This window comes from Xyrauchen texanus, chromosome 13 (genome assembly GCF_025860055.1).
Source record: "Xyrauchen texanus isolate HMW12.3.18 chromosome 13, RBS_HiC_50CHRs, whole genome shotgun sequence".
In the NCBI taxonomy this organism is placed as follows: domain Eukaryota; kingdom Metazoa; phylum Chordata; class Actinopteri; order Cypriniformes; family Catostomidae; genus Xyrauchen; species Xyrauchen texanus.
In genome coordinates this window covers 43459934-43473563 of record NC_068288.1, presented here as the reverse complement: position 1 = coordinate 43473563, position 13630 = coordinate 43459934, and the positions used below count along the sequence as shown (strand labels likewise).

The following is a 13630-nucleotide window of genomic DNA, read 5'->3' as shown; positions in this document are numbered from 1 at the left end:
AGATCAGAGGAAGTGAATATTCTAGCAGTTCAAAAAAGTAGTATATACGTTGGAAAGGTCAGATAAGATATGTTTCATTTTGTAATTACTGTCTGGCAGAGCATATCAGTTACCTCAGTTACCAGATATCAGATCTTCATCAACCTGAGGGCTTTCTTAATATCTCTTGATATCGTTACAATCTTCTCCATTCATTTCCTCTCTGTCTTCTCTTGTTCGGTATATCATTGCAAGATGCCATTCAATTCCCACCCACTCTTCTCCTCTTCCGTGCTGTTTTCTAATGCCCTCTGGAGCTTTGCTCTTCTCCACCTACTGCAGGACATATCTGTCTTAAACCCTGTAAATCTGTAATCTTCAGCTCTCCAGGCAGATCTCCATCATTAGCCAATCTAATGAACTCTGGCCAGATGTCCTCGTAGCTTCTAAGTAAAACTTTAGGTTGATTTGTAGTCATTTTTGCCTTTGGTTTCTGGAAGCATTTATTAAAAGAGTCTCAAATGAGCTTCTAATCAGCTTGTACTTCCATTGAGTGCTTGAGATATCACATTGTGTACTTTATGCTTTGCTATTACAAATTGGTAGTATTTAGACATTAGTGGATATATGAAGTCTGTTCCAATTAAACTCACACAGCTGTCCTAGCACAGTAATCGCAGGTGGAGTTCTTCAGCACATTATTAATGGACATGTTCCACTAACATTTGAAAACCAGAAAAGGTCAATACTTTTTGTCTAGATTTGAACTGTAAATCTATTTTTTTAGCGTTTTAAACCAAACAATCTTGTTTTTTGTGAAATGTTTTGCATTAAAAGTGTTCTTGTAATGTGTATGTGAAATTTGTAAGTGTTCAAAAACTTTTTGATATATGTTTATGTACATAAAAAAATAAGCAAAATCAGAACCAGAACATTAAACAACATGTTTATTTAACAAAAATTAAAAGTTTATGGTGCATTAATAAATCCAGATGGTAAACATAATCTAAAAATATTCAAAGAATACACTTTGAAATTAAAATTCACTATGCTTTATCATAATCCAGATGGTAAAATGGTTTCATATTTAACTAAGCTGCCATTGATCCAAAAGCACATTCTTATTTACATTAAATCACCAACTTGCTGCATGACAATTGTTAAGCATACTAAGACTGAGAACTGGCATAAAGGTAGTGGTGAAAAAAGAAAATCAAATGTAAATTATATGTACTGTAATTAAATAAATAGTAGTCACAGCATTTCGTTTTTGAGTATGAGTATTTTTGTTTGTATGTTAATGCAACATGATTTAGTTATTAAAATAGTAAGCACTTTCTAATGTAATACAAGCATGATGTGCATTTGGATTAGTGGCCACTGGTGTTCTGGTGTCTTGAGACTCGCTTTTAAAAGTTAAAGTTGTTTTAAATTGGCACGTGTCGTATAAACGTGGCGCTCAAGCTAGACGATGGAAAACACAAAGGCGTCATATATGGTGCAATGGTCAAAGATATCCATCTAGTGCGTGATTAGATCAAACAAAACAAGTGTTTGGTGTCAACACACCTCTTAGAAAGTAGTCTCATTATGCTGGTTACATTTAGAAACAGCCTTGAGAACATGCCTAAGATGCCTTAAAATGCTGTCTAGGTAGGCATCTCAATTGGGTTTGGAACATAGCTTTAGTGAGACCAAACCAGAACAGACTTATTATGCTTTTTAGAGAGATAAGATTATAGATGACTCCGTCTACTCCAGTAAACCCCCTTGTGATGCTGGCGAAGATGGGGGAGCAATATGTGCTGGAGGCCTTTCTGGAGCTCTTCAATCACACGGCCCCCTTGAATGGCTACGGGCGCAATGGGCAGTCCACCTCCTACCGCTGCTTACCGGGGAGGCCCAACTTGTGGCCCAACAACTCAAGATCAACAACCTCATGATATACCCTGAGCTGAAGAAAGCCATCCTGCAGCGGGTTGTCCGTAGTACTGAAGAGCATCGTCATCCATTCCGATCCCTAATGCTGAGCAAGTTGGCCACCAGTTGCCTTCGTTCAACAGCTCCGCAATGCCTGCCGGTGGAGGGTGCTGGCCGAGGAGCACAGCGATGTCGGGGGCGCCATCGATCTCGTGGTTCTGGAACAATTTGTCGCCAAACTATAAAAATGAACTGCAGAGCATGTCTAGTTCCACCAGCCCGCGTCACTGGATGACCCGTTAGTCTGGCTCTCTCCCTCCTCTGCCGCTGTCTCCTCTCCTTAAATACTCCCGGCAGCCCTTGCTGGAATGCCACTTATCTTCCCGGCCTCGCTCTGCCCAGACGCCACTCAGCTACACCCTGCTCACTACAGTGATATATGTCTAATGCGTACTAATTCACATACTAGTTGTAAAAAATATAGACATTAATTAATTAATTAAAAAATGTACATTTTATTTCTGTAGCATTTTTACACTATTTTACTGTTAAAATTATAGACATTTTTTACAGTGTAGCTTTGCAAACATTCTTTTCTCATTGTTCCTTTAAAATGATTATATTTCTTTACTTTTAATGCATCATATGATGTTGACTTGACTACATTGTGGTCTGACATAAAGTCCGCCAATAAATGAACTTATTTTTCTCCATACATTACAGTGCAATAAATTGTGTTCTTAAACACAATTGGGAGAAAATTCATTAGAAATGATCAAGATAATGTCCCATCCAAAGGGAAAACTTAACACCCTAATGGTGACTTCAAATGCAACACCATTTTCCCATAATGCATTGCAATTATATTCAGATTTCTTTTTTCACAGTAATTTGTTGTGTTGTGACAGAGAATGACCTAGCCTGCATTGATTTTACAGTAAAATACTGAAAACAATATTTTATTGTAAGAAATTACTGTTAAATCTTGTAAAATTCTGGCTATGTTTTACAGTATACGCTTGTTTCATTCTGAACATATTGTATTTATTCTGCAAAAATGATCCATGTTAGTTTGTACAAGGTTTAGAAATATATATGAAGAAGTCATTATTAGACTAAGATTGCTTAATGCATAGATTTTGAACTGTCTGACACAAACAAACACACATTGAATTGAAGACTCCTCAAAATGTCATTTTTGGCTCTCTCAACCTTTAATTAAACCTTGAAAACAAGGTGATAGAATTAACAAATTAGCTAAAGTATCGGGTTAAACAGGTGGTGTATGGATGGGGGAAAATGAACAAATCAGTGTGTCCTGTGTGGATTTTTAGCTACTAATTATAAGCTGTCTCAGATAATTATGACTGCGCTCCACAGACTCCAAACTTGACTGAATGACATTCAGGTGGAAGAATAAACAAATAAAGGTCTTGAAGCTAAAAGATCCCCTCAAAGATCCAGTTGTCTGAGACATACGTACATGAGTTGCATACAGTTGAATTTTTCAATTTAACAAGATCACAGTTTGTTTTTGTGCTATTTACGATTGTAGGCTGCACCTTGTAGAATGAAATGCTGATTCATGGAATGCTGTTAAATTCTTATTTACCACTAAAATCAGAACTTTTTGAAAATACAGCCTGAACAATATCACATAGTGTAAGACGTGAACTACTGAGTGAAATCAATGCAATGTGTAAACTCAAATAACTGAAAATAATTCCAAGAGGTTTTACTCATTTATGCATTTCAAGGTGGTTAGTTTGGTCCTCTGTGCATGTCTTTGTTCTCATGTCACTTTGTGGGGTATCAGAAAACCTCAGTCTTTCCGTTCGTCCCAACAACAATTTGTAATTGCATTTTAATAGACTATTAAAGGTAGGCCATAAATCAGTCCTCACACTTGACTGGAGGCTTGAATTTAATTTAGCAAAAACTAACAGTTTTTACCACGTCAACTCCAGTTAACCCATGGCTCTCTATTACGATACACTTTACCTCGCCCAGTGATGAAAGCGAGTGTGTTTTAGTGTACGATGGGAGAGATTTGATTGAATGAACTTAAACAAGTAGAAAACAATTGAATAGTGCCGATTATCAAATAACATTTTTGATCGAAGACCAACTTTCAAATATTGTATTTTTTGCACTTTGCATGCAGAATACAACATAGTTCTTGTGAAGAATGGGGTATTCACTGGATGCAAGTCATTAAAATCCAGTTATTCGGCCCTTATTTATTTCTTTATTTGTTTTTGTACTGCTTGAACACGTTCCTTCAAGTAGCAGATTTTTTTGTTTTTATTTTCTTTACAAGAGACATTCAAATGTTAATAAGCAGCCTGTGTGGCCAAGTGAAGTAAAAGGGTAGAATGGCCTTCATTCGACACTCATTGTGCTGAGTTATTGACGGGGTTAATCGCCTGAAGGACTGCGATTGTGATAGCCATCACTGACGTTAATTGATTTTCAGCTATTTGCGAGCAATTTGATACCTGCTGTGGTTTTTTGTCATGGATGAATAGTCTGGCAATGTACTACAGCTTTTTCTCCAAAGAGCTGCTACCTGTTTAGTTGAGGAAGCAGGATTTACCCCTGTCATGTCGGGAGTAATTAGTGTTTGTCGAATTAATCATGGATGCAAGTGTTTGTGTGTGTCCAAGTGATTTTGTGCACAAAAATTTGCTGTGTGTCAATCAAGGGTATTAAAGCCTTTATTTCAATATCATTTTTAAATGTACTTTAAATTTCAGCTGATTTTTCATCAAGGAATTGTTAGAAGTTTTATTTATTGTTTATTTTAGAGATATTTCAATTAGTTTTGTTTAGGTATATTTTTATATCATTTTAAGTTTCAATTTTAGTAATTATTGGTTTTCCAAAACATTTCTGGAATTATTTTCTGAACATCTCATCTGCAATGGATTTTGCTTTATATGATTCACGTTTTTAGTGCAAATTATGGAATTAGCCTGTGTTACATGCTTTAATGCCATCTACAGGTGGGACAGGTCAGACTTACCATCGTGTAAAGATTGGATAATAATGGTGAAATAGAAAAGTTGTTTTTGTTATTTTATTCCAACTTTTTTATTATTGTTATTAATTTTGTATTTGTTTTGTTTAGTGTTTTAATTAAGTAAAATATTATTTTTTCATTATTATTAAAAATGTGTCTTTTTATGTTTTAGTAAATGATAATTAACCTTGTGTCAATCAGTGCATTCAGTGTGTGTGTGTGTGTGTGTGTGTGTGTGTGTGTGTGTGTGTGTGTGTGTGTGTGTGTGTGTGTGTGTGTGTGCTGACATCTCTGTTTTTATGTGTTGCAGTTGGATGGTGATGACGGGGAAAACCTTTTGGAAAACCCAAACTCTCTCTCTTTGGAGTTTGTGGCTGACCCTAACTTTAAGAATAAAGTCAACTATTCATATACTGCTGTACAGATTCCAACAGACATTTACAAAGGCTGTGAGTACTGAAAATATGCACATACACAAACTTTGATATAATATATGATTACACTGTAAAATGTTTTTCATGTGGTAACCTACAGTATACAGTATATCAACTAATTTTACTCAAGTCAACCTGACTGCAATGGGTTACACCAATGAAAGTAATTTTAATGTTTAGATCAGGTACAAATAACTCAACATCAACACTGAAACAAAATTTACCAGATTAACTTTCTTTATACAGATTCCTGATCATACAGGGCATGATTCAACTGTGCATGTTATTCCAAAGAAGTTGTTTCATCTTCGAAATTTCATAAAAAAATAAGCAAGTTATAACTTGCTCCACATTTAGAGTGACTTTCCCTCTCATTTCTCAACCCCTCTAATTTTTGGTACTTTGTGTATTGCCCCCTATGCTTGATGTACCAACTTGATGTAGGAGGGGGCAGTCAGTGCTCCAGCTGTACAGGCAACACACCTCATCAAACCAACAAGCAGGCAGCATACAGACGTCCACAGACGCGCTTTTGCACTCCAAGACTGCTGCACTGAGTGCGACAGAATGCAGTGTTCTTAAGATCCCTTTTTTTAAAGTTGCAAACTACATTTAACAAATTTCTCAAAGTATGAGCAATAGTAATAGTGATGCTTGCCTCAGCTAAAAGCACTAATATATGACTGTATTCCAGTGGAGATTACTAACTAATAAATATTAAAGTATAGCTTTAGGAGACAAATATTCACTTAAAAATGTCATTTGTATTTAGAAAGTGCTACGATGTTGCTCAATAATTTGTTAACGTGACTACTTGGACAAAAGTTTGTAGTGTGAACTGTGTACCTCCCTCATCTGTCCCTGATGTTGTGGGCTTATGAGTAATGGATGATTGCTGAGAGATGAATGCTGACAGTGTGTGATTAAACATTTGGACAGTCAGTGTTACCGTTGCGCTGTTATAATTCATAACCGTCACTTGTCGCTCTGTAGAAAGTCGCTGGGAGGTTTTCTCGGGTTGATGCATATGAGAACGCTTCAGCACTGGCTTCAGACTCGAGTCCCGAGATGGGCATGGGGCCGTGGCACACATCGCATGGCTGTTATGCCCCTCTACCGCCACTTATTCAGCCCTTGGACAGACCTTGTGTTTTTATGGGCAGGAGATCCCCTACAGCAAGATCCATAACATGGACTTTTCTTTAGTTATGTCAACACAAATAGGTTTTCTGTTTCCTAACATCATCATTTTCCAAAGTATACTTGAAAGTATTTTTGGTGGAGGTAAATGGCATTTTAAGTGTGGGTGCATTTTCAAACAAAATCACATTAGTGTGGTAGTGCCCTTTGATAGATGCAGAGGAACTGTGGAGGTATAAACCAAATATATTTCGGTTGCATGACTACTTGCTTAATAATTGAAATGGTAAATAGAAATTAAAAAAGCATGTCCGAGCTGTAGATTAGCACAGTGCATGTGCTATGGTGCTAATTCAGGTGATGTAAGTTTGAATCTAGCTTGCAACATTTCCTGATCACATTTCTGTGCTTTCTCTACAGTTTTGAAAATACAGAAGGATAACAATGAAATGTGGAAAAAAGCTAGTGCAGGAGTCAAACTTTTGACTTGATTGCAGATTATTTTGAACAAGAACCACACACTTTGACCCTTAATTTTTAAACCCAAGAAATAATGTACAGGTTTCTTTTTTTCATCGAGTATGCATTGATACAGCAGTGTTTCTTGCAAGTGTATAATTCTTTGCAATTATCATCTGCTCCCCATTCTGATCAATAGGGGTTTGAGAGGCCTTTTCTATAAGCTGTAATGTGGTGTGAATGTTGCCTCATGGGAATTGTAGTTCAAAAAAGGCATGAGTGATAACCCTTCCACCCCTATGCAGTTCAGATTTCTAATTTGGCTTAGAAGAGAGCGAGGATGAGAAGTTAAGCGGTATTAACAGTCTAGGGGAAAAAAGCAGCATTTCTGGGTATCGGGCTTAAACATCGTCGTGGAAACGTAGATGTCCTTACCTGACATATAGCGGTTAAGGAGATTAACGGATGGAACACTTGTAGATAAATGGGAAATGGAAAGTGCAGCTAGTAGATAGCCGTCTAATGTAAATTCAGCCAAAGCATGAAAAATTTAAACCTTGTTCCTACCTGTGTCACGCACCTAAAATATATTCCAGGTTCAATGCACATTAAGCTCGATCAACAGCGTTTGTGGCATGTACCATAAAAATGTATTTTGACTTGTCCCTATTTTTTCTTTTTAAAAGGCAAAAATCTCGGTAACAGTGAGGCACTTACTGTAAAAAATAATAACAATAATACACTTTTAAAAAATTGTCACAAAAGGGTGCATTCAATCAGACCATCTGCACTACATAAATTCCCATTTTCTCTGTCCAGGTCAAGCCAGGACACTTCCAAAAATCCTGTGACATGTTTCGAATGTATACCATGTTTGGTGAGGGTTTAACCAGCCAGGATTGTGTAGCGCTGACGTGTGCAGGCATTTGAGAGACAGAGCGAGATAGAACAGCGCGTACAAGACAAAAACAAAACTCCTGTAATAGCAGCAGCTCAGAGTAAAAGAAAATAATAATAATTTTGTGTGTCACTTCAAAGGCATTAAATGGGCTGGTGTGTGTGCGTCCAGCTTTGTTAGAAGGCTCTGCCAGGCCTTTCTTGGCCATTTACGGAGATGGAACATTTCTTCACCCGCCTGTAATGAAGCATTTTATGATTCATTATCCCTCCACTGAATTCTGCTGCCAAGTCTGCAAACTTTCTAATTAGCACGGGTCAAACAGCCACACAGTTTTCGTCTAATTATCGTCGCTTATTACCAAATGGACACCGAAGGAAAGCCATTTAGAAATGTAGTGAGGTGGGTGGTTCACTGCTTAAACGAGGGAGGTTTGATGCTATTTAAGGAATTATTAGAAACAAAAATGCACTTGAACCGGATACAGTTGGACTAGTAATGTGGGTCAGTTACGTTTCGTTTAAGTGTCTCCAACCTCGTCTCATGACAAGCCATGAACCAAACCAAAAGAAGTTGGCCCTTACAAAAACGAACAACTTTTACCCCCATTGAGAAAAATCAACAAATCAACAAACGATGTTATGACAATTTGTCCTAAGTTTAACCCCTAACCCAAAAATAAACCAAACCATTATTTAACAGGAAAACAGCTTTTGTGTACCACGAAAGACAGAAAATATTGCTGTTTGGAACGAGATAAGGGAAGCATATTACAGGTTATTCACATACATCAGTATTGCATAAATTAACAATTAACCAGATTTGTTCAGAGACATTTCCTCTCTTAAGTAGTGTTGTATTGGAGGCTAGCTAAAATGTGATGCCTTAATTACATCTATTTATAATTCTGTATGTTGATTGGTTGGTCTCTATGGGAATAAAAGTCTCACATTTTTGTACAAACGAAGTCGTGGGAATTATTGCATTGATGAGTTGTCGAGACTATGTTTAGCATCTCACACCCTTTATGTTACACTTTAAAGACAATGGGCTCTATTTCCATGAGCGTGCAAAGTATAGAGCTACGCACAACGACTGATTTTCATGAGAGCACTAATTCTTTTCACAATTTTTGTGCCAGTGCAAATTGCAAGTGGGCTTGGGTGGGAGTGTTTGTGCTCAAACTGTATTTTAATACAATCTTAAAAATGTTAATACTTTAATGTTGTAATATTGTAATATAAATACAGTAATAATAAATTATACTGATTAACTATTCATGATTAAACATTGTAGAAAGTGTATTATGGCTCATAATATATGATAGAAAAATTAAGAAACTCACTGAATATATAAATGTAGTCCAAAACACAGTTTATAGGTGCATATAGGCCACAAAAAATCAAAATGGAGATTGTTCTGTATAAAACGTGCAGGCAGGCAATGGATGAAGACTTGACGTGACGAGAAACAGTGAACATGGAGCCTCTAATCTTTCAAATAAAACTTCAACATGGCTAGCGCCTCTTACTGGCTGTTAGGATGGCCCCATATGTTACTATTTATGTTAACATTAAAAGAACAATACTTGACCAGGGACAAAGCCAAACATGAGGGTTTCAATACAAAAGAACTAACAATGATAACAAGACTAGAAACAAGACATTGCATTTACATTTACTTTTACATTTATGCATTTGGCAGATGCTTTTATCCAAAGTGACTTACAGTGCACTTATTACAGGGACAATCCCACCGGAGCAACCTGGAGTTAAGTGCCTTGCTCAAGGACACAATGGTGGTGGCTGTGGGGGTTGAACCAGCAACCTTCCGATTACCAGTTATGTGCTTTAGCCCACTACGCAACCACCACTCCCAACCAATGTCAAGACTGATAACTAATAAACAGTATAACAAGACTAATGAAACATGAACCAATGACAAGACAAGACTAATTAAACACATAATTACAAGAAGGTGAAATCACATTACACAACATGAAACCGCGTGGAAAATCTAAACTTCAAAATAAAAGTCCAACATGCCTACTGCCCCTTACTGGCCGCTAGGAAGGTCCCAAATGTTACAATGCATATATAAGAAGCCTGCACACTATTATGGTGAAAAAGGGGACATACACCACCAATAGCAGAAGATACAGTATCTACATTCGCATAATACTGTATAAAAAACATGAAATAACACATACAGTTTGGTGTTGATCATGACTTTTAATGCATTCATAAAATAACTGTGGTTACAAATACTTACAAGAACATTCAACTGATTATAATGTGTATTGTAAGGCACAAATGCATTATAATGAATTAAGAATACAGATTGAATGCATTAATTACCCAGGCAACATAGAATGTGGTAAAATGACTACAATGCCATTTTAAATCTTTAAAAGTTATTTGCAGACTGACCTTGTCATTACCAAGACTCAACTCTAGTATTAGGTATACGTCACTCATGATATCCGTCTGCATGTCCATTCAAGATTTCATATTCTGCTCACTGTACGAATAGCTGTTTAACCGAGCTTCCTTTAAGATTTATCTCTACAATAAGAATCAGGAATGGTATTAACATTGGATTTAAATTCCTTTTTCTTCAGTTTCTCCCATACAACTCCCCCGCTCCTCTTGCCCAGTGAAGGAGCACTATCGCTCTCCGCCACACTAATTAAAATCGTTAACTCAGCCAATGCCTCCCGCCATTCACCAGCACATTCACAAATTATATTTCCACTGTTTATTGGTTACAGTATCATTTTAATTAATTCAATTTAACAATTCAAAAACTCTGTTCCATTTTCCAGAGGCAATTCAGAGATCCTGCCTTCTGCAAGGAGTTCTTTTCTGTTGTTTTTACTGCAGTAGCCTTTTAAAAATAGATTGAATCGTTTTTTAAGAGGAAGATGAATTCAACATATGGTCAGAACGAAACTGTAGACATGCTTTAGTTAGCAAGTGATGTTTTGACAATTTTCATAATGAAGGGAGTTTTGGTTTCAACAATGCAACTCCTTTTCATTCCTGCTTCATTTTTATATTATTTAACTCTTCAGTACAGAATATAGTAAAGCTTGTATGTCTGAAAATAAATTAATCATTCAGAACACTTTGGATAAATCCCATTTTGCAAACTTCTATCAAATATAAAAAGTATGTATTGGTAAAGTGTACTTTTAAGTATGAAGTCAGTACGCTAGGATTGGGACATAAAACAATGGCATAAAATTGTGTTTTGTTACCCAAACGAACTGACTCAAACCAGTTCAAGTCCTGTAAAACTTTGAAACTTTGAAGTCTCACCAGAAAGAGTACATTCGTTTTTCAAAAGGAAGGCAGTTTTGGTTAAAACAACTGCAACTAATTTTGATTCCTGCTTCAAATTAGATGCGTTATTTAATTATTCAAACCAAGATATAGTCAAACCTGAACTCTAAAGAGAATAAAAAAATTCATTTTTAATAAATGTTTTTTTTTTTGCAAACTTCTCTTATGTGTGAAAACAACATACAGGTAGTAAAGTTAATACGCTAGCATTGATACATAAAGCAGCGGCAATAAATTGCCTTTTGGTACCAAAATTAACAAACGCAAACTAATTACGTGGCATTGCATAAGAGATTGTGAGCAATATTAGCCCAAAAATCATGCACAACATTTTTTGAAAATGTTAAGAATGTTTTCTGTTATTTTGGCTACAAAAAGTCCTGTGAAACTTTCAAACTTTGAAAAATCAGTTCAAATAGTATATCTGGGAAATGGTACCTGATACATCCAAGCACCTTTGACGTGCTTTTTGTTTTTATTATACTAAGATTTGGGGTGCCTAATCTTGCATGCTATATTGGACAAATATTTATTTCTATGTATTACTCACAAACCGAGTACATGAGTACATACATTTACATGAATGTATAATGGCATGATGTTTTTAGCTTTAGGGCCAGAGAATGTGCTGTTATGATGTGGAGGGCCATTTCTGTCAAATGTGCGTTGTGTGCCTACATAAAAGCAGCGTTCCATCAACTGAGGTCAGTTGTTTGTTATGACAGATGTTCTGCTGCTCTGACAGGTGTTGGTATGAACTGCTGTCATTGATGGTGAATGTGCTGTACTGTCTTCGGCCTTGATATATTCAGTCATGTGTGACATGTAGCCTCATAAAATAGTTTGGTTGCTGTGAATGTGTAAAACATGTTTGCATTCGGAATTAATGGTTCATAAAAATGGGCGAATTTACTTTAACTGTTGCAAAGCAGCTGAGAAAATTACATTTGAAATGTTTGAATTTAATGATGCTACTTTTAGCAGTATTTTACTATTATTCTTTCTGAGATCTTACTAATATGCTGTATGGAATGATGAATGTTTTCAATAGATACCCTCAGAGAATTAAATTTGGACTGACAAAAAACAATCTTTTGTGTAACTGTACAGACATGAAGGGCCCTATTTTAAGAGTGCTAGCGTTAAGCGCAGAGCTATGCCATAAGTCAGTGTACGGCCATGAAATTTTGGTATTTTCATACAGTCTAGGCGTAAGTAGGTTTGGTGAAATCGCACACAAATGGGCTGGATTAAGTGCAATTGAATTCTGTGGTTCTTCTCTGGGATTTCCACCGTCCGCATCCTATTATAGTCCATTCCCTGTCAAGCTCCAGCAGCGATATAAACGAAGACAGCACATTCATAAGAAGTTTTAGCAGTGTTAATGGACTGTATGCAATGAATTAGAAGAACAGAAAATGTGCATTAACTGCGTCCTTGATGAATGCCAGGCATATATCTATGACAGTGACACATTTTATACATCCTTTTATACACTGTGATTCTCTTCCTAATTTGGATGTACACTCCGTTAAATTATAGGGAATGTAAGTATTATTAATCATTTTCATCTACTGACACACAAATCGTGGCTAGTATTAGCAGTGATTGTATCGGCTCACACTTTACTTCATTCATGTATTCAAACACAAAAAAATGTACCAAAAATATTTCTAAATTCAAATGACACTTTAAACAAAATGTAATCAAAATAACGAAGTGTTACAAAAGTCTTACCAATCCAAACATTTTAGTATATCCTCCTTCCACCGGCTCCTTTTGCAGTCCCTTAAAAATCTATCTCAACAACAGGTGAACTATTACTTGTAGGCTACAAATTAAATAATAAATACAATTGTACATATACAATAATAATAATAATACATATAAGTGAAACAATAAAAATGGTAATACATAAAATTGAAAAAAATAAACCAAGACCTCTAGAATGTTTAATACAAATCTCAAGCGATTACCCCTAATTGTGAGGGACATTATTTTATGTTCTATACATTCAGAATTTGCACATTAACTTTATTATCACCTGCTGGTGGAGTATAGAAACGTCTTGGCACAACGACCTATTTCTCAGGAAAATAGGAATTTGCACTTTGCATCATTTCATTTACATGTACACCCACAGATTGTGCACATATACCCACAATAGCACAAACACTCCCACCCATGTCCACTTGCACTTCGATCTGGCACGAAAATTGCACTTAGAATTAGCGCTCTCACGAAAATTGGGCACACTGCGCTTTGCGTACTCACGAAAATAGAGCCCCAAGAGACATGAACAGACATTTTAAATGTAAAATTATTTTTATAAAATCCTTTTTTATTTTAAATAATCTAAATAAGTTCATAATACTTTCTATTTTTTTTTTTTTACAGTTATTATAATGTATTTGTAAAATGCTTTGCGCAATAC

General features: G+C 36.0%; 1 protein-coding gene across 1 annotated transcript in view; it reads left to right on the top strand.

The window, feature by feature from the left end:
- LOC127654421 (voltage-dependent calcium channel subunit alpha-2/delta-2-like) overlaps nt 1–13630 on the top strand; it is a 282058-nt gene that overhangs the window by 166154 nt on the left and 102274 nt on the right. Inside the window, exon 6 of the mRNA XM_052141606.1 lies at nt 5232–5370. Within this exon, the coding sequence (XP_051997566.1) occupies nt 5232–5370 (139 nt within the window). The remainder of the gene's footprint in view (nt 1–5231; nt 5371–13630) is intronic.